The sequence below is a fragment of the Salvelinus alpinus genome, chromosome 2 (genome assembly GCF_045679555.1).
Source record: "Salvelinus alpinus chromosome 2, SLU_Salpinus.1, whole genome shotgun sequence".
NCBI classification, from domain to species: Eukaryota; Metazoa; Chordata; class Actinopteri; order Salmoniformes; family Salmonidae; genus Salvelinus; species Salvelinus alpinus.
In genome coordinates, this window is record NC_092087.1 from 39,914,226 (window position 1) to 39,937,168 (window position 22,943).

Consider the following 22,943-nt stretch of genomic DNA (forward strand, 5'->3'; position numbering starts at 1 on the left):
TGGGGTATCGATAGTAGTGCCACAATGTTTATAAACCTTGCGTCCTTATTACACTCTCTCTTTGTCCTCAATTCACTCCTTTTTTTTAACTTAAGGCCTATGCCACTCTTTTTTTAAACTCTCTGAAAATCTGCTGCAGCCTATAACTAAAGCTACTGTGTTCGTCCCAATTTGAAGGATATATAGGCTAAAGGATATTTAAACAAGCAAACATGTTTCGTTATCACCTTTAGAAAACATCAAATCATACAACTATTTGGCAGTTGATTTTTCAAGAATCAATGCCGAAATGTTTGTTTTTGCTTTTGTTGCCTCTAAATAAATAAAAAATATATATTTTGTGGAGAAGCTGTACACAAAAAGCAGACAACACGTATCATGATGGAATCTAGCCTACATGTTATCCAATTTACATAACCAACATCTAGCTGTTGCTACTTTAGGTTTATTATCTTATTTTTTTGCCAGCTCGGTCGCTCACATTTTTTTCCTAGAACACATAATTAAATAGAACACTATTTTAATTATAGTGACTTTGTGTCCTAGAACTTGTGTCTGTACCCTATCTGTCCTACTAGATGGCGCCCTTACTCTGTCCTAGAGGTGAAAATTCGACAACTTGACCCCGGTGTCGTCATGGCAGTCTGGTGCGTCAAGGCCACTTTCAAACCCCCATTGGTCTGAAATTCACGTGGCATGCCTCGTACAATCATAATTGTGTTGCTGATATTTTTTTATGCTCCATGCCCCCAACTCAAATATGTCAGCTTCCTACCCCTCTATAGTCCTTTAGTGGGGCACTGAAGAGTGGTATCAAAATAAGAAAGATAACAATAAAATGGAATGTCCAAATAGAATCCCAGCTTCTAACTTCCATGTGGAACAGTTGGTAGGAGGATCCTCTGTGTCCAGAGATGAGGGCTATTTCGGCAGTTCCGGAATGTACGCTCAAAGAGTTGCGACCGAGTATGAGTGTTCGACAGCGAGAAATTATGGAATCGCTTCTTCGCCTCTCTCCAAAGCGGGAGCACAATCTCCGACAAACACGGCTCTCAGCGCCTACCATCAACATCATTACCTTTCGCAACTAAATGCTTTTGGGCCTGAGTATAAAAATGCATCCCAGGTAGCACAGCCTGTTATCCGACCCCTGTTTCCATATTCTTTCCCATCGGACAGTGTGAAGGAGGACTCAATGTTCTGCCCATATAGCGGAGATCCAAACGGACGCACGGATACAGTTGTTGGAACTTGTTCCTACACGCGGATGGCTGAGAGACGCCATCCCAGTCAAACGCACGAACATTCTTGTCCGGAATCCTCGACAGCTAATCAACGGTACCCAAGGAAAGAGAAGGCGCATGGCTTCGGATCAGAAAGTATCTTCTCTGTGTCCGGAATTGAGACAGATAATCCAGAACTATTTAACGACACCTGCGAAACCAATCAGGAGGCGCATCTGGCAGTGGCAGACAGTAAACTCGAGGAGAATCACAGTCCCACGAAACAACTGCCTGAGAAAGAGAACGTCCTTAAAACGGACGGTAGCACAGACAACTCAGACAGTGAGGTTAAAGGTAACACACACACACACACACACACACACACACACACACACACACACACACACACACACACACACACACACACACACACACACACACACACACACACACACACACACACACACAGGGTCTATAACACGTAAACAAGCATATTGAGAGAGCGAGCACACACACGCATGGGTTATAACACATCAACAAGCATATTATCAGTGCGAGCACACACACACACACACAGTTTAAAAGACATAAGCAAGCTTATCATCACACTCAGAGGAAGCACACAGTTGGACAAGCCAATATCATATGAGAAGAGGAACTGTTTTTTGTGTTTTTTGATGTTATTGCGATGTTTAAACTTTTGATTTGAGCTAGAAACAAAGTCTACTAATACTTCAAACGATTATGCAACGCTGAGCCTTGGCATAGGCTTATATGTTATTTTTCATTATTGGTACAGTTTGAAGTAGGCTACAATTTTCAGCACTTGCAAACGTGATTTGATTGGATAGGCCATGTTTTTTGTTACACTCTTGGGGAAAAAATATTCAGAATAGAACAAAAAGGGTTCTACATGGACCCTTTTGTAGGGTTCTTTGATCAGAATCCCAGGGGTTCTTCTTCCAAAATTGTTTCCATATAGAACCCTTGGGTTCTATATAGGGTTCTATATCGAGCCTATTTCCATATATGATGCAAGTATTAGAACCACCTTCGGTTCTATCGATAACCTTTTTTTCTAAGAGTGTAAGCACACTTGAGTAAGCAAAGGCTACACTTCCCTCCCAACAATATCTTTATAATTAGGATCTCCTAGTTCCTAATCTCTTTCCTAAACATTTTATTTGTAAATACAGCAACACAATAACAGTTAACGCGCATGCCTGCCCTTAGACTACTTTTCGCTGTTTATTTTAATAGACTTCAAGGGTGAACGCTAAAGGCGAGGCTGCGTGTACTCTTGACATTGTTTATTTAAGTAACTTTATTTTATAGTCACAGCTGCCAGTCCATTGCCAATTTGCTACGACCGACATTATCTGTTTAGCATTGAACTAATTGCAAGTTTGCATTGGTAAACCTTTGCAATGTTACGTGATAGTCTACGTTTTTGGTTTTGATCAATTAAACTGCACAGACGCAAATATATTTTGCAGTTGAGATGACGCTCATTCATTCTTATTAGTCGCTGTACCTCTCTTGGATATTTTATAATAAAGAAGCATTCTAGGCTGCTAGTAAATTGGGCCTATCCAAAGGAATACGCACGCACTAATTGCAGCAATGAAGATTTCAAAACAAAACACGATTCACTTTATGTGCGTCTAACATAGCCTGGTTTATATCTAATTGGATTTAAAACAGGAGGGCCCGCTTTCCCAGAAACAGATTAATTAAGATTATTCCTAGACAACAAAAAAATCGTGTTCAATGGAGATTCACCATTGAAGTGCTTAGTCCAAAACGATGTTAAAACTGTGCCCGAGAAACCGTCCCGAGAAGACATAGGCCAACAGACAAACTGACAAAAAACACATCACAAGGCATTTGCGTAGGAACGTTTCTTGGAAGGTGAAGGGCAACGAAATGGCTGCTATATGATTGCTGCTGTTTTTCAGCTTGTCCACCTTTGAAACGACATTTTGGAGCTAAATTCTCGATAAGCTATTTTTGTACGTGTAAAACAAAAAGTATAAAGTACATAGGCTTCCTCAAGTTCATTACATTTATTTTGTAAGTGATGTAAACTTTAGGGTAATGGTGATTGGATTATTATTATTAGGCATATTATTATTATAATTATTATTTATTCTACTTAGGCCTGTTATTGAGCATATGTTGCCACACCGCGTGCATCCGAAATTCACGCCAGCGCTTACACAATGGTACTTTATCTAGTAACTCATGTTCAAATCAGGCAGATATGGGGCCTCTATGTACGTGTTGTTGAAAACAACGTGTGATTTAGGTCGAAATAGAAGAAGTTGCTTCAGTCCCTAATTTCTCTCTTCCTTAAATCTGAAAATGAACGTCAGATTCGTTACAATATTAAAATATTACACTTTTATCCCAAATGTTTAAATAATAATTGATCAGTGATTCACTGAAAAATGAATCGTTGACTAGTCTACATAAAAACACTGGTCTGGAATAGTCTGAATGTGTAGGTTATAGGGCTATAGCTTTGCGCAGTTCAATTACTAGGCCTATATGATTTCCAGATTGTGTGAATAGTTGTATTTTTCGTGCCCGTTGAGCCATGTAATCAAGACGGAAGTCAATAACATTTAGATTTGAAACTCCTCCGGACTCCTTTGTCGGTAGACTAGACTAGTCCGTCATATCCATCCCACTTACCAAGAGCTGTATTGTGGCATTAACTAATATAGGCTACATTTTATTTCTCTCTTTTAGGCTATTTATGAAGTGATTGAAGAACATAATGTAATTCTTATCGCCAAAAGGACCCAAATTGCCCAGATGAATTATCCATTGATTTCCTTTATTTGCCTGATGATATCTAGACAAATGTTTTTCTATAGGCCCTGTCTTTGTACTTAATTATTTCAAATGGCCTTGAGTGAGCGTAGACTACTCCAGATTCGCAAATGATGCAACATTATTAGTAGGTCTACCTCTAAGAAGCGGTCATTTATCATCTCACTAAAAACTAGAGTAGCCAAATGATATCGTCCGTGCATAAAGACATCGAAGTCAACGACAAGTTGTATATAACCCTAAAAGAAAACCATTGGAGTAGAAATTAGAACGTTTTCCTTGCATATCAGATTAATGGGCCTGCTTCTTTCAGCTAAAAAATGAAGTTGCAAATATAATGGTCGAATAGATTAAAAACATGCAATGATATACAATGGCAGGCAGAATACAAAAGCTATCGTTTGTCGTCAAGACGTGGCCTTCTTGGTAACCTGATTAATTCAGTGCATTATTGTTTTCTATCACAAATAAGCCTATGGCTATACACTGAGAATTACGTTAATTTAACTCATTCCTTTTTACAGGGGACAGATTGGAGAATGTCTTTGGAAACTGGCTCACAGCGAAAAGTAGACGGAAAAAGCGTTGTCCTTACACCAAACATCAAATACTGGAACTGGAGAAGGAGTTCTTGTTCAACATGTATCTGACGCGAGAGCGCCGCTTGGAGATCAGCAAGAGTATTGACTTATCTGACAGACAGGTCAAAATATGGTTCCAAAACCGACGTATGAAGCTCAAGAAATTCAACAGAGAGAGTCGAGTGAGAGAGCTAACCTCTGCTTATGACTATACTTAAACCTTACACCTTATTTGGAGAGAAATAATGTTACGCTTAAGCTACACATACAGGCTAGGCCTGCACACGTACAGGAGAAAACATCTAGAGCAGGATAGAAATTGTACGCCTTTCAAACATCTTCACGTTTTTTTCGAGTCCATGCATGGTTTTATGAAAAATGTAAGTTTCATGATTTGACAGTGAAATGCTATGATGCTCTACAGATGCACACTGTTTAAAAGCCTGGATATTAAAGTGGCACTCCAGACTCCTTTTCACCTCATTTAACACCTGATGTGGTTAACAAAAGGCACATCTCAATAGGTGGTTCAGGTATGTCATGAAATACATAGCAAAAGTGGTGGGGGGGGTGGGCCTTTCCTCTTTTCTTCTCTATTGCTCCTCTATTGTTCCTCAAGCAGGGGGAGGCCGATGACATCACGAATTTCCATCAGACCAACTCCTTGAATGCCCTACTTCTTGAAGTTTGCGGTTGTGTCTAGAAAACATTATTTTGCTCAAAACTGATTTTTTTTTAACCTGGGGTGTACTGTACTGTATTTATACTTGGGATATCGCTTTTCAACAGTAAATGTTACAAAAATCACGAGAGGAAGTCTTTAATTGTTTGTGAAATGTGTCTTAAAGTGACAGTCCTGTGTCTGAAATGGTGTCCATTCACTTTGAATGAAAACGTGTCATTACTTGGTCTCTTCCTTTTCATCGTTTCTGTTCTTATTGTTTTGTGTTTGACTATTTTGTCATTTCTGTGAACTTGATGTCCTGTGCATTACAGCATCAAAGTGCATTAACTTCTAAAGTATTATCCCAAGCATTATGTTGCTGGACATTTGTAAAGATATCAAATAAATGGGTTTGGAGCATCATTTACCCTGGTTGTCCTTCCCCTTCGTGTCTTTTATGGCTTGCTTTGAGAAAGAGAGGGGCGAGAAAAGAGTGGAAAGACCGACCATATAGCGGTGATTTAAATATTAGCCAGGTGACCAATAAGTCAAGGTCATAAAATAGTAATGTCAGGATGGTCGGAGTACAGCGCCAGAGGTGGGTTTAATGATCTGCAAATATAATGTGCGCCGCGGCAGTAAAGATGCGTTTAAAGGTGAGGAGGAGGAACTCTATACCCACAGAGCCGCACTACGATGGGGCTGGTTTGCACGGGCACACGCCACTGCTTTCACCGGATGAGGGAAATGCGACATTCTCCAACGGGTGATGGAGGATAAAGAGACCGGGTGATTAAGGGAATGTATATATAATGGAACAAAGTCCGCAACGAGACATGGCTGCAGGAGCATGGAAACGGATCCCCGCATGCAGCCAGGGTTGAAGGTAGGACTATAGCCGCTGGCATTTCTGTTCTTTGCTTTGGACTCGATCACGTCTGGCTCTGCTCATTTGGCACATTTGCAACTGGCAGCACATACGATTTCTTTACACCGATGGTATTTCGTGTTTTTCTGTTGCTGTATTTTTTTTTTTTGCCTCCTGCAGACATTCGAAATCCGTCCTGCGATGTTTATGGGGGGTTTGTATGTTTGCAAGTGGATTTTGGATTATGATGTGTGCTGTGATAATTTTGTTGAATGTACCTCTACCTTGGATGGACAACGATGTTTTTTCATATAATGAACAGACGATTGTGCCCCTGCATGTGTTCATGGAGTATTCTATCTATTTGACTATTAAACATTTTGTGTTACAAAATATCTTCCAAAATATGTTCGCTTCTTGGTGGATGTCTACTCAGATCGTGGACATCATAGATTGTATTACCTTGCCCTTTTCAAACTGGATTTAGATGCAAAACAAGACACCTGCATGAATCATATCAAATGATTATTGGGTCCAGTATCCTGTTGTTGAAGTTTAACAGGTAGCTTTAATTGATGAACATGGAAACGTAGACTAATAGCCTAGGATCGTTCGTCCTTGTCTAGAAATACATCACGTCGTTATTCGTATTTTTTCTATTGATTTTCTTTCCCATCGGTCAAAAGAAAAGCATTTCACAGTATGCGAGACGTTTGATATTGCGTCTAATTCTCAGTGGATTGCCCTTTCACGCTTAGCTGATCCGTGGTTTAGGTAGTTTCATGTTGTTGGGATTGACTTCCTGGCTCGGCAACAAAAAACTGCCTTGATTACGTCAGTTCGCCTTCATCAAGGGCGTCCATTTCCGACAGATTATACTCTCTGCTCTGGAGTCGCCGCAAATGGCATTGTAAATGAACCGAGCCACCAATATCCACGACGAGACCTTTTTTCTTCGCTCTTTGGCTTTATGTGGTGGACACTAAAGGTCTTTTGGCTGCAGTGGGAGAATTGGGGTTGTAAACATCACGGGGTAAAATCCTTTCAGCTTTGTGTTGTGGCGCAGACTTTTGAGGTCTAGCCTTGCAGACTGGATTATTGACCGGAGGTGTTTTAAGGATGGTAATCAGCATTCCAAGACCGTCTCCAGGTGCCTATATGGAACATCTGCCAAGTAGTCAAAATCCAAGTCTCATCTCTAGACTAATTTAGCTTTGCTTTTGTTGGAACAGTTAGACTTGATCATGATAGTGTCTTTATCTATCATATTTTATCATATGATATTAGTGTCCTTATCACATCATTTGTCTGATCATGAATTAAATAATAATAAAAGTACATGTCTATTAAAATGACCCTCAAGATTATTAGGGCTTGTTTTATATTAACTGAATTCGTCATTTAGGTGGGCTTGCTTTCTCTTTTGCACTTCATCTCAGCTAAAGTAGCCTAAGCAAAATTGTAATTAGGCCTAAACATGGTTTTGCTACATAAACCATTTTGAAACATTAAATGAACATTACATCCCGACGGTCTTATGTTTATCGAATGGTCACGGAACAGACATGTGCCACACGCTCAAATGTGCAGCACGCTCTTGTGTCTACTTGAACCGATTTAGTAGACTAGATCTGGGCCTTTTTGCTTTCTTAAATTTGCCGTTATGAATTTCTCTCAACGTTTTTGCTACCTAAAGTGACTGATCTCCGTTTGTTATGACACTAAATTGAGTGACGGGAAGCAAACAAATAAATCATTATTTCGTAAAATGAGACATTCATCACTTATCCAATAGGCGATGCCTATAATTCACTAACAATTACAATTGGCCTATGTTATATTGCAACAAATATAGGCCTATGTGTGTTTGTATATTATCGCCTATTGTAGGCCTATTTTAAAATGGTCCTACACAGGCCAAAACAAATAATTGTTCTTCATTATTATTTGTAAAAAACAAAATAGTCTACCAAATTGTATTTGACATTATTTTCAAATACTATTTTCAAATACCCGCGTTAAATGCATGAGAGTGTATTTGAGTCAGAGTATTTGAGTATTTTCAAATACTTTCCAAGTGTATTTCCAAATTGGCCTACATTAAAATATTGTACTTGTCTTTTCAAATAAAATAACATCTTAATATTTACTTCGAATGTATGTGAAAGTAATTGAGCTATTTTAAATCGTATTTGAACCCAGGTCTGATATAGTGTACAGTCACTATAGTACAGTGACTGTATTTTGGATATTACTAGTTTAATGGGTTGAAAGAACTACACCCTGCCTGACGCCGGTAACAGTAAATATTCACCATCTGCATGATATCAGGTTTCATAATGCAGAATGAAGGTGTTGACCTATTAGGCTACTAGCTCTTTTGTCTTAATCACCACGAACATTTGACAAAATGTAATTGAAATTATCCATGAACGACATACATTGACATTTACCACAAACATCGGCCAGAGCAAATGTTGGCCCCGTGAGCACATATATCGATTGGCTCTTCCCTGATCTGTATATTTAGTATGTAGTATATTAAGTATGTTGTGTATGTCATGGCTCACTTGTAAAACAGACATGGGTCTTAATGTGACTCCCTGTATAAAATAGGTATACGTATATATATTGGCTGATATTGTTGTTTGCCAGATGCTTGCATTCACTTTTACGCACGGACCACAATCACACATAGGCCTATACAGACGGAACGTGTTTCATTGACAGCGTGGTCGGGCTTGGTGTCTGCCTGCAGGGATGCAATACCAACGCGAGGACTCAATAGGACTTATTGGACTATTATTAGGCCCTTTATTAATCCGCCGTGCGGTGACCGTCTCCGTGACCAGATCAATTTCTGCCATTTATATATAGTCCTCAAAAGTAACCCTTGTAAGAGAAAGTAGGCCTAGGCAATGCTTTAACGCCGAATTGCTGCCCTAATATGAATGTCTTTACTATATGATAGCTTTTATTCAAACGTTTCCTTTCAGTAAGGCCTTTAAGTGGTGGCTTTAAATGCGTTTACGAGTTCGCAATGTTACTCCAACTCCACCAAATGAACGTTTGTAATAAACAGCATTCTTCCAATCCCGACGGCTCTAATTTTGTATTCCACGGCAGAGGTATAGGCCTAAATGTATGTTATGCATTTATACAAAATATCAATACATACACACATACACTCTATCGCCAGCAACATTAAATTGGCATATAATTCCAGAATGTATTCCGTTGATTTAAAAAACAACAACTGAAAAATATTTCTGGGTTCCGGGTTCATATTAGTTTATAGGATTATTCCCGGGAGCATTGCTGTTCAAGAAATAACGTGTGGCTGTTCATCTACATTTCAGGATTTATGAACGCTTGAGCGAATGTGACTGTGTTGAACTAGGATGTGGTTGTCTCACCTAGCTATTTGTTTATTTATTTTACCTTTATTTAACTAGGCAAGTCAGTTAAGAACAAATTCTTATTTACAATGACGGCCTACCGGGGAACAGTGGGTTAACTGCCTTGTTAAAGGGCAGAACGACAGATTTTTACCTGGGATTCGATCCAGCAACCTTTCGGTTACTGGCCCATCGCTCTAACTACTAGACTATCTGCCGCCCCTATCTTAAGAGGAATGCATTAACTGCGTCTGCTAAATGACTACAATGTAGGCTTAACGTAATTAATGTGGTAATACCTTTTTCTTATTTTCACTTCTTCTCTTACACACACACACACACACACACACACACACACACACACACACACACACACACACACACACACACACACACACACACACACACACACACACACACACACACACACACACACACACACACACACACACACACACACATAGAGAGAGAGAGCGAGAGAGACAGACACACAGACTCACATGCACGTTACCTTCAAGATGAATTCTAATACCACCTGCTTGCACGCACTGAGCTGTCACAGTTTTAGATTCTTGTTCTTAATGTTATCATTAATCAAGGATCTTTTTTTATTATTGGACATAACAAAAGTACTGACGATGTTATTAACATAAACAGAATTCTTTCAATCCTCTTAAACAATGATGAAAGTTTTGTGGGCTGAAGGTCAAAGAAAGAAAACATCAGGTTTTAATGAACGATAGTCCCACCATCTTTGCTAATATGCTACCTTTCTAATGCCTACTAATGACTAAATGGGTATGTTGTTTAATGTTTTCAATAACGTTGTTAATGTACTCAAATGGATGATTTAATAAAAAAATAGGCTACATTATGGGCATTAGTCAGTAAACAGTCAGGGTATCCTATAATTACAGATTTGTTGAAATTAAATGACCTCACACCTTAAAATACAGTTCCATTTTTAACATGTTTTGCCTTCCCAGAAGAGTGGAGGCATACTAATGACATTAATTTAAAAAAATTAGATGTTCGACTAGCAGGTGTCCACATACATTTGGTAATGTGGTACATGTAATGAATTCTTAAACACTTGGATCCATATCAAATAGGCAGTGATTTCACCTTAAACTAGGCCTACTAGGTAAATGGTGACCGTAGATTGCCTGAATCGCATTGATTATCCGTCACTCAATATTCGTATCTACGTGCACATTCATATGATTCCAGTTGTAATTCCTCTTAGCACGTTGTTGAGTGTTTTAACACTCCCATGTGACTGAATAATATAGCCAATATAGCTGTAGCGGTGATAGAAGTCAAGGCCCCATGTGTACATGCCTTGCACTAGACTGTGCAGTTGACCAATGTTGCATGCGGTGTGGCCATGTCGTTTTCTTAGCAACCACATGGTGCTCAAATGCACTGAAATGGGTGATGAACCAAAGTACAGCATCCTATGTATTTTAAGTATATTCGGCTGTAGGTAATAATGCAAGAAACGTAAGAAATAACACACACAGAAAAATACTGTGTGTGTGTGTGTTGGTTCGATTGCATCTTCCCAATATTATATAAAAGCTGTTTGTGTCAATTTGATTTCAGATCCAGATATTTTATTTAAGGAACTTGAAATGGAAAAGATCCATCCCTGAATCTTTTTAAGAGGATCTAAGTATACCTTTAGACAAAGACACCAATTCAGATCTTTTTTCTCTCACTAATGGATCTTTTGACCAATCAGATCAGCTCTGGAAAAAATCTGATGTGAAAAGATTGGATGTGATTGGTCAAAGTGCATATAATATCAGAATTTGGTTCCCTGTCTAAATGCGTCCTTATATCTCTTATAATGCTGAGTTCATTGAAATGGAGTCAACACCTATCCTGGTTAATTTCAAGAAATCACACTGAACACAAATGCTCAACGTTCACTGTTTATTTGTTCAGTTTAAGGTCACAAAAAAGGAAGAAAGGCTGACATGGATGTAGATCTGTAAATAAATAGAATATGAATTACGTATTAATAAGAGTGCAGTACTAGTCCTACACGTCACAACTCAATAAAGCGCTAACTAGAACCCGGTATTTAAATTTCCCCAAATGCGCTAGCGCGGCAGGCATAAATATGGGATAGGCCTACATACAAACATCTGGGATTATATATCCTACAAAACAACATTTGCATTCTAAAATATTCCATATGGCTGATTAACCGACTTATAGAACATAGAATTATAATTATAAATGTTGCATTATCATTCATGTAAGCTACTGTATACTTACCACTGAGATGATAATCACACTGATTCCTCATAAGAAATAATATTTTATTTCTACGGAAGTTCTTTGCTATAGTTGGTACTAAAATGCAGAGAATGCACCATATATCCTTATATAGTTTATTACAACAACAACAAAAAACATTTTACAAAGTTTTTTATCAACCTTCCAGGCAAGAAAGCACACTATCTGAGTGATACTCTGTTGTATTTACAAATTAAACTATAGAATATACACTGAGTTTACAAAACATTAAGAACACCTGTTCTTTCCATGACATAGACTGACCAGGTGAATCCAGGTGAAAGCTATGATCCCTTATTGATGTCACTATTTAAATCTACTTCAATCAGTGTAGATGAAGGGGAGGAGACAGGTTAAAGAAGGATTTTTAAGCCTTGAGATAATTGAGACATGGATTGTGCATGAGTGCCATTCAGAGGGTGAATGGGAAAGACAAAAGATTCAAGTGCTTTTGAATGGGGTATGGTAGTAGGCGCCAGGCACACCTGTTTGTGTCAAGAACTGCAACGCTGCTGAGTTTTTCACGCTCAACAGTTTCCTGTGTGTATCAAGAATGGTCCACCACCCAAAGGACATCCAGCCTACTTGACACAACTGTAGGAAGCATTGGAGTTCACATGGACCAGCATCCCTGTGAAACACTTTTGCCAGCTTGTAGAGTCCATGCCCCAATGAATTGAGGTTGTTCTGAGGGCAAAAGAGGGTGCAACACAATATTAGGAAGGTGTTTCTAATGCTTTGTACACTCAGCGTATATAACTTATGAATATCTACCTCTTTAAAGAATATGTTAAAAAAATCCCTATGCCAATGACACCTACTACCATACCTTGTTCAAAGGCACTTCATATTTTGTCTTGCCCATTCACCCTCTGAATGGCACACATACACAATCCATGTCTCAATTGTCTTAAGGCTTAAAATGTATTCTTTAACCTGTCTCCTACGCTGAAGAAAAATGCACTTCTCTTTTCCTACTAGCACTAACTTTGCTGATAAGTACTTTGTTGAGGGAAAATGTACTTGCTACGATTGTGATATGTTGTCTCACCTTGCTATCTTAAGATGAATGCCGAAGAGCAGATGCTAAATTACAAAAAATATCAATTGAAAATGAATGTCCATTCACAGGAATACAAGGTATTGCTTTTTCAAATAAATATTTTGTTTATTACTAGTAGGCTAGTATTAGCCTATTATTACTAGTACCTGTATGGTACTACTATAGTAGCAGTACTAGTATTAATAGTTGTATAGGTCTATAGTGGTTGGCTCCTTGTAATATATTATTTGAGAGGGGGCTCATTTGTCCATGAAGCTGTAATGTACAGCATCTATGTGTAACTAGACCACATGCCTACAGGTCACAATCAAAGAGCAGTCTTGGAGATATTTTTCACTATTTTGTTGCATTTTGCTGATACGGAGGAACATATGGATACTTTGCATGATATGCAGGCTATTTGCCTACCACCTATTCATATTTTGAGACATACGTTTACAGAATCTCTGCAATATCCCGACCACCAAGATCATAAGACAATGAAGATCATAATAATTTAAATTGAGATATAGGCAAAGTTTAGGCTTATAGGAAATGCAAAGGGATTTTTTCCATCTACTTTTACACATAACATACAGCATTTATGCACACGAATAGTGGCCAAAACCAAAAGCAATGCTCATGGTAAACGTTTGGCTTTGAGATACATTCTTGTTTATATATACAGTCGTGGCCAAAAGTTTTGAGAATGACACACATATTAATTTCCACAAAGTTTGCTGCTTCAGTGTCTTTAGATATTTTTGTCAGATGTTACTATGGAATACTGAAGTATAATTACAAGCATTTCATAAATGTCAAAGGCATTTATTGACAATTACATGAAGTTGATGCAAAGAGTCAATATTTGCAGTGTTGACCCTTCTTTTTCAAGACCTCTGCAATCTGCCCTGGCATGCTGTCAATTAACTTCTGGGCCACATCCTGACTGATGGCAGCCAATTCTTGCATAATCAATGCTTGGAGTTTGTCAGAATTTGTGGGGTTTTGTTTGTCCACCCACCTCTTGAGGATTGACCTCAAGTTCTCAATGGAATTAAGGTCTGGGGAGTTTCCTGGCCATGGACCCAAAATATCGATGTTTTGTTTCCCGAGCCACTTAGTTATCACTTTTTCCTTATGGCAAGGTGCTCCATCATGCTGGAAAAGGCATTGTTCGTCACCAAACTGTTCCTGGATGGTTGGGAGAAGTTGCTCTCGGAGGATGTGTTGGTACCATTCCTTATTCATAGCTGTGTTCTTAGGCAAAATTGTGAGTGAGCCCACTCCCTTGGCTGAGAAGCAACCCCACACATGAATGGTCTCAGGATGCTTTACTGTTGGCATGACATAGGACTGATGTTAGCGCTCACCTTGTCTTCTCCAGACAAGCTTTTTTCCGGATGCCCCAAACAATCGGAAAGGGGATTCATCACAGAAAATGACTTTACCACAGTCCTCAGCAGTCCAATCCCTGTACATTTTGCAGAATATCAGTCTGTCCCTGATGTTTTTCCTGGAGAGAAGTGGCTTCTTTGCTGCAGTTCTTGACACCAGGCCATCCTCCAAAAGTCTTCGCCTCACTATGCGTGCAGATGCACTCACACCTGCCTGCTGCCATTCCTGAGCAAGCTCTGTACTGGTGGTGCCTTGATCCCGCAGCTGAATCAACTTTAGGAGACGGTCCTGGCGCTTGCTCGACTTTCTTGGGCGCCCTGAAGCCTTCTTCACAACAATTGAACCGCTCTCCTTGAAGTTCTTGATGATCCGATAAATGGTTGATTTAGGTGCAGTCTTACTGGCAGTAATATCCTTGCTGTGAAGCCCTTTTTGTGCAAAGCAATGATGACGGCACGTGTTTCCTGGCAGGTAACCATGGTTGACAGAGAAAGAACAATGATTCCAAGCACCACCCTCCTTTTGAAGCTTCCAGTCTGTTATTCGAACTCAATCAGCATGACAGAGTGATCTCCAGCCTTGTCCTCGTCAACACTCACACCTGTGTTAACGAGAGAATCACTGACGTGATGTCTGCTGGTCCTTTTGTGGCAGGGCTGAAATGCAGTGGAAATGTTTTTGGGGGGATTCAGTTAATTTGCATGGCAAATAGGGACTTTGCAATTAATTGCAATTAATCTGATCACTCTTCATAACATTCTGGAGTATATGCAAATTACCATCATACAAAATGAGGCAGCAGACTTTGTGAAAATTAATATTTGTGTCATTCTCAAAACTTTTGGCCACGACTGTACACTACCGTTCAAAAGTTTGGGGCCACTTAGAAATGTCCTTGTTTTTGAAAGAAAAGCAAATTTTTTGTCCATTAAAATAACATCAAATTGGTCAGAAATACAGTGTAGACATTGTTAATGTTGTAAATGACTATTGTAGCTGGAAACGGCTGATTTTTAATGGAATATCTACATAGGCTTACAGAGGCCCATTATCAGCAACCATCACTCCTCTGTTCCAATGGCACGCTGTGTTAGCTAATCCAAGTTTATCATTTCATTTTAAAAGGCTAATTGATCATTAGAAAACCCTTTTGCAATTATGTTAGCACAGCAGAAAACTGTTGTCCTGATTAAAGAAGCATTAAAATGGGCCTTCTTTAGACTAGTTGAGTATCTGGAGCATCAGCATTTGTCTAGAAGGCCAGCATCGCCAGTCGCCTCTTCGCTGTTGGCGTTGAGACTGGTGTTTTGCGGGTACTATTTAATGAAGCTGCCAGTTGAGGACTTGTGAGGCGTCTGTTTCTTAAACTAGACACTCTAATATACTTGCCCTCTTGCTCAGTTGTGCACCGGGGCCTCCCACTCCTCTTTCTATTCTGGTTAGAGACAGTTTGCGCTGTTCTGTGAAGGGAGTAGTACACAGCGTTGTACGAGATCTTCAGTTTCTTGGCAATTTCTCGCATGGAATAGCCTTCATTTCTCAGAACAAGAATAGATTGATGAGTTTCAGAAGAAAGTTATTTGTTTCTGGCCATTTTTAGCCTGTAATCGAACCCACAAATGCTGATGCTCCAGATACTCAAATAGTCTAAAGAATGACAGCTTTATTGCTTCTTTAATCAGGACAACAGTTTTCTGCTGTGCTAACATAATTGCAAAAGGGTTAGCTAACTTGGATTAGCTAACACAACGTGCCATTGGAACACAGGCGTGATGATTGCTGATAATGGGCCTCTGTATGCCTATATAGATATTCCATAAAAAATCTGCCGTTTTCAGCTACAATAGTTATTTACAACATTAACAATGTCTACACTGTATTTCTGATCAGTTTGATGTCAATTTAATGGACAAAAAAATTTGCTTTTCTTTCAAAAACAAGGACATTTCTAAGTGACCCCAAACTTTGAACGGTAGCGTAGGTTAACAGTTGATCCATATATTAGGCCTAGGCCTAAAATAATCAAAGGGGAGCAATTATCGATAATAACATAATATTTTGTATAGGCCTAGTCTTTCCAAAGTTGCATTTTGATTGGCTATTGACAGTTGCGTTGAGAATAATATTGATATTATATTTTTCATAAAAAATAGTGCTACGCAGTAATTTCTCGTCTGTGTTAGTTGTTGTGTGTACTTGACGTCCGCTGATCATCATTGTTAACTTTGGTTCGCAGATGCCAGTAATAGATAGCAAGACAACCGATTATCTGGGCTATACAACAGACATACCCTATCGCCTGTCTTTATAACCATTTCCATCTACTCATCAATTTTTGCAGATGAAGTCATGACCACCTCAGTCCATGACCTACAGTATATACCTGTATTCGAGCCCCTGTAGGCTACAAGTATAATCTGGATAGGAACCTACCAAATACTAATGTGTATATTTGAGAGTGATTGATAGGTCCACCAAATAAACATAAGCCTAGACCTACTTTTTCCAACATCTGGTGTTTGATATACAACTTAATATAGCTTTCTGATTATCAGCATGGCACAATGCTACATCGTGTCCAGTAAATTATATTTTAACATTTTAGGCTGATCATTTAACAAAGGCGATTGATTCAGTTTCAGGTTGGAGAAGACGTCAATGTTTGTTTTTTCTTTTGTTGACAACAGTCACAGAGTCGTAGCTAGTCTGGAGGCCTAGTTGTTAGGCTTATTGCATTGATTTATCGAAATGGCTTAATCCAGTTGGCCATCTTTTCCATGAGGTTTCAAAAGACAGCATTGTAAAAATACTGGTGTTATTGCATTTGTAGTTAATTGCATTTCTGAATAGAAGGTGATTTGAGCCTTGGTATCCTATTTTCCTTGAAAAGAGAGAAACGCAGACTGACGTGTTGCGCCAAAATGAATATTAGGCCTAGCCCAGACTGAATTACAATGACTGGTCATCCGACGCCCAGACACCGCACTGCGGAGTGTCCTAGAACGTCATGCATGCCTCCTTGGTTTAGGAGAAGTTATCTGGCCAATTTCCTATAATATAGCCTATCATCTCCCCCAATGGATCATCATGAATAGTAGCCAATGTTACTGGCACATGTATATAGATTTCCAGATGTAGGCTACCCATACCAAAAGTTTCTTAAAGAGATCAGGTGGCAATTGCAGGTTTGTTATTTTTGTAAGGTTATTCAATTGACTTTTTATGCTTTATTTTCCCTGATGACCACAACTTAAAGTGTGAGGTTGGGAGGTGCATGTGTAGTGGAGCATGCACACAAACTCGTGGGCGCGAAATAGCAAAGTCAACACCCAAGAGAGGAGAACAGTGTCACCCTTAACTGCACACCAGATTTACCGCAATATTACCACTTAAAACCAATTTAAACTGTACTTACTCTACAAGGCACTCAGTCAAAATATTAATAGGGACTGACTAGCCTACATGATCAAAAATACACTGTGTTGTGGTAGGTCTCGGCTATTTGCTGTTATCGACACACCATCCAACCAACATTTTATTTTATGGATAGGCCTATGTCTAGGCCTACTCTGACTTGTCCCTTAGACCAGGGATTCCCAACTCCTTTCTGATGCATAGGTTGAGCATGTGATTTTTTTCCTGCATTAAATTGTTGTGGAATGTTGTAGTTTTTATATTGTAATTCATGCAATAGTTGTAATTTGCTTCTTGTTCTTCGTCTATGTTGGATTTATGTTTATGCGATAATATGAATTAATCAGTTGTTTTTTTATTAACGACACATTTATGAACAATCAAATGGTCCTCATAAACATTTATTGAGGGACATAAAAACACGAGCGGCCTCTATCCGAATTAGGCAGCAGTGGTGGGCAAGAGTTCCGAATCTACACAGACACAAAGTTTTAGACTCCATTAACTGGTCTTATGTGTTTCTACAACATAAAAGCCTCATGTGAATCAAACATGTGGGGTATATTATTCTACTATTGGATCTTTAATCTCTTTTCGCTATTGTGCATGTTACAGCAATGTTATTACCATTGAAGTCCACGGTACATTAAGATTGGAACAACTCTAAAGGAAAAAGGCATTGGTATTTTCCTAAATTGTTTTACTTGAAGAATATCCCTCAAATGTCAAAGTTATCATTCAGATTATGGTCGACAAAGACAAATTACGTCGAGAAATAGGGTCTCGTGCTCTGTGATCAATGTACCTCACGCTCCAATACGAGGGGATATAGCCAGCCTACCGTTCTCCATTTTTTTTAAGACAAGGAAAAACGAAAAAATGATAGGTGGTGAATCCGTCTTAATGATTGCTCATACAATAGAAATCCTATACATAAATAGCATTAAAATGTCTGAGGTACATCACAGTCCTAGGAGTGCATGCGCATTAATCGACTGTATAATTTTGGGGTAAATATAATCACGTGTTCAGCGGTGGCCAATGAGAGTCGAAGAACCCCAGAATAAATAATTACCTGGCTTGATTGTCCTACGGGTAAGATTTGTTTTAAAGTACACATACAGTCCATATAATAATCGGATGCATGTTAAAGAGACGAGAGGCATCGTCATGTCGACCACGGGTCCCATAAACAATTATTATGTGGATTCTTTGATAAACCATGAGAGCGAGGATGTGCTGACATCGCGGTTCTCAGCCCCAGAGCTTCTCCCCACCGGTTCTCGACCGACGACACTAGCACCAGAGTGCTCCGAATATCCCTCCTGCAGTTTTGCGCCGAAACCTTCTGTCTTTACCTCCTCCTGGGGCCCAGTTCACCCCCAGTCTTCAGTGGTATACCACCCATACACCCACCAACCTCACATTGGAACGGACTCGAGGTATGTTCGCTCATGGCTAGAGCCCATATCTGGAACAATATCCTTCCCAGGCTACCCTGCGAACGGCAGACACTACGGACTCAAAACAGATGGTTTTCCTCAGCCCGGTGCTGGAGACTCCATCGCCTTTAACCGCCACGGATACCCGGATTATTTCTACAACACCTCCGTGGACATCCGAGACAAGACACAGCAGATCATCCCTTCTCCAGAGTCGGAGGTTTTGGCTTCCGGAAAGCACAAAGACGGCAAGACAGAATTCGACCCAAGTAAGTAGAAGCCATGGCAGTTTACGCTGTTTTACAACCGGCTATTTTAGTCGTTTGTTTGTGGGTGAGTTGGGGGTGTTCGTCTTCCATGGGGTTTTCGCTCCTTGTCTGTTGTCCTACTATAAAACGAAATCTCTTTTCCCTTCCCTTTGAACGGAAGGGGAACTGGGGGCTGTTAGACAGTGTTAGACAGGACAAACGCCAATCCCCTTAAGGTTGTAAAATAGGAAGAAGCTATAAAACGGCTATAAAATGGGGAACTCTGGAAACAGGCTTTTCATTGACGAGATTAGAATCTCTAGCAAACTCCACTGTCTTACATGGCCTAAACTTGTACGTAAAAGCATTTATATACACAAGAGGTGTGGCCATATTAATCATATAATTTGTCTTATAGTGGATTATTTATGAATGTATTATTATTACTGTAATTATTATTATTATTTGCATTCTGGGTTAATAGCCTACGATTGAAATGCACATCCAAGGGCCTAAAAGCTTGTAGAAACGATCAAAAGTCCCCATAGATTTTATCTGCAGTATGATTATAATAGCTCGGTTTTTTTCTTCATTTAATGTAAATCTATACTGGTTTATTGCCCCGTATTATTTAGTCAATAATGGCTTATTTCTCACGTGAATATTCATAGTTCTGGTACAACCGAAGCAGAGTAGCCTAAGTCACAAAACATAACGCTGAGATGCAACCTATTAAGCGAGGACCACAACCATTGATATTGAAAGTTCCTCATATCAGTACTTAGAAAAACATGACAACAGCGAGCAAACTCCCTGCAACAAACACAGAACATAATATTTGAGGCCACAACAGGAATGCCAGGGTGAAATGCATCTAGCTGTCTCTGTTGCAGACCTGCCGAGACTTGAAGCTTAAGGCTTTTAAAATCATTTATGGGCCAATAAAACAAACGGGCGCACTCACAGTTTTACGACTCGGTACTTTTCTAGCACTGTTGACGCTCTTAAAATATGGATGTCTATAAGAGAGATACTTATTTATAATTATTAAAGAAAACATTGTTGACACACTTGACAATGTACATGGATTATATTGAACCAGGTTTATTGTAGTTTTAGAAAATCAAGAGAGGTATGAGGCTCTCAGTTTGGTTTATTGTGTGTTGAAGTGTTTATGATAATGCTTTTAAAGTAACTTGTAGTTTATACATTGCAAAAGTTCATCAGAAGTGTTCAATTTCTTTACTTTTTTATCTGTCCTATCATTTTTACAGGCAACCCGGTGGCGAATTGGATACACGCTCGTTCAACAAGGAAGAAACGGTGTCCATATACAAAATATCAGACTCTCGAACTCGAAAAGGAGTTTTTGTTCAATATGTACCTTACCAGGGACCGTCGATATGAGGTCGCTCTGGTTCTTAATTTGACCGAGAGACAGGTCAAAATTTGGTTCCAGAATCGGCGGATGAAGATGAAGAAAATTAATAAAGAGAAGACAGAAACCAATGAGCAGTAACGTGCCCTATGGACACATTGACTCGTAAACATTCAGAAAAATGCCCCTCATGGACTGTGGGCGATGGTCTCTCCTCTTGATAGATACTATTTTCCTTTTTTATCTGATATAATTAAGCCATATGCCTATTATTGGCAAAGTAGCACAACGCAATTTAGGCCCACGTCTCAATATGAATGTATGCAGCTTGTTTAGCCTATTTATTAGTTATTAGGCCTACTGTTTCATGTCAAGACCCACGAATGGGATATTGGTAAAGAAAGGTAGCCTGTAAGGTGAAGTTGGATAACTATGCGTGAATGGTGTTTCATCTGTTCACGTGTATAACAAAACCTGGGTATTTTTGTACATGTTGCATCTTATTCAAGTGTAAATTAGTGTTTTGTACACGAAAATGCATCAAGGTACATGGAACGTTTGTCTGTGTTTACGTCTGTGAATATATATTTAGTTGTAGCCTGTATGTTTTTAAATATGTGTTTCTCTCGACACTTGGACTTTATACTGTATACTGTAGATTTTGGTCATCTTTAAATATAACCCAAATAATCTAATTTTCTGTATTTGTTATGTCATTCTTATTAAAACGTTTAAAAAACTCTTACCTTGATCAGATGACAGTGTTCAAGACGCAGTAAATTCTTGTTACGAGATTAGTAATTCAACAATTCAAATAGGCTACATACGGGCCACTTCTTATTGAAAGCAGCTGTGACTTTTAACTCATTATTCTTCATTTTCTATTTCCTTTCATAATGCACGTTTCCTGACCACTTCCCGCCTCCACTTTTTTTTCTGCAATATGAATGGTTCTGGAAGAAACATGAGGTGACATTTGAGGCCCTGTGTAAAGTCATTGCTCAGAAAGCATCACGTTGCTTCCTTTAGTAGGGCTTTAGTCCGTGCTTAATTTCAAACAAGGTGTAGGCTAGTTTACAACAAAGGTTGTTAGATCTTGGACCACGTGAGTTGTTTTATTGTTTTTTTTCTTTCTTAGCCTTCTTGTGCCTATGGACTCCACAACATTTTAATGACAATGTTGGCTATATGAGTGTTGTTGTCACATCACAAATCTTGAACATAGGGCCTACACATTGATGACATTACGAATTATTTTTGCAATAGGGCAATGCGTCATGCAAACTGTCGGTCATTGATTCGAGGCTATTGTGGCTGAGTTGGCGCACTATGTTGCAGTTTAGATTGGTAATAATGGTCATGTGTCGTGGGTAGGTGAGACATATAACCCACAACAAACGTCGACAGATTTGCTCACACCCTTTGTCATGGTGCTATTTTTGGACACATTGGACACCGCGCTAATTTGCCAGTCATATTGTGCGTTCTATCAATTCATTTGAAAGGATGTGTGAAGTATCTTGTCTGGCGTTTATTTTTCCTTCTTGGTCACTTTACTAAATTGGCTTTCCTTTTAAAAAGTGCCACAAACAATACTGACAGCATGCAGAGATTATAGAGCCTAGTATAGTTGTACATTTCCATCGCGGAGCGCAGGAAATGTAGGGTTTTACGACCCTGCTTCGTGCAGCGCTGTTTGTCTCGAATGTAATCTAACAAAGCAAACCTGGCAGAGCTGGCTAGACGTCTGGAGTAAATTACTTTATTGTTCTTATTTGAGGAAATGGTGTGCTCGTTTTAAAGGAGGCTTATTGCACTTGTTTTTGTCTACTGCAAACGTGACTCCCGCCCGCTTTATTTTTCCACTCTGCATGTGGCAGAGGGGGAAAGAGCAACACATGAAAGTGCCCAAATGTCACTTCCTTTATTCCAAATCTAGCACAGCGCACCAATATTCTGTTTGAACGCTGGCACTGTCCCCGCTCTAATGGACATTTCCGTTAATCTGAAAAAGCCTCGATTGAATTCAACACATACCCATCTGCTTATGACTTTGGCCTGTATATGACTTCTGTATAGCCTATACATGTCCACCATACCATCATTTCTAGTTTTGCTATGACCATATGCCAACAATTATGA

At 39.2% G+C, this 22,943-nt stretch overlaps 2 protein-coding genes and 1 long non-coding RNA gene across 3 annotated transcripts; 2 read left to right on the plus strand and 1 right to left on the minus strand.

The window, feature by feature from the left end:
• The first annotated feature begins 221 nt into the window (after positions 1-221).
• LOC139560634 (homeobox protein Hox-C10-like) lies at positions 222-5,733 on the plus strand. The gene is made up of 2 exons (XM_071377587.1): positions 222-1,577; positions 4,586-5,733. Exons 1-2 carry the CDS (start codon positions 839-841, stop codon positions 4,858-4,860), a joined length of 1,014 nt encoding a protein of 337 aa, XP_071233688.1. The 5' UTR covers positions 222-838; the 3' UTR covers positions 4,861-5,733.
• A 6,227-nt stretch (positions 5,734-11,960) lies between these two features.
• On the minus strand, positions 11,961-19,036 carry LOC139560617 (uncharacterized). Its single transcript, XR_011671995.1, has 2 exons — positions 18,809-19,036; positions 11,961-12,566 (listed from the first exon to the last, which is right to left on the minus strand). It is a non-coding gene; the product is annotated as an uncharacterized lncRNA (long non-coding RNA).
• On the plus strand, positions 18,874-21,552 carry LOC139560608 (homeobox protein Hox-C9a-like). The gene is made up of 2 exons (XM_071377540.1): positions 18,874-19,444; positions 20,698-21,552. Exons 1-2 carry the CDS (start codon positions 18,874-18,876, stop codon positions 20,940-20,942), a joined length of 816 nt encoding a protein of 271 aa, XP_071233641.1. The 3' UTR covers positions 20,943-21,552.
• The last annotated feature ends 1,391 nt before the right edge of the window (positions 21,553-22,943 follow it).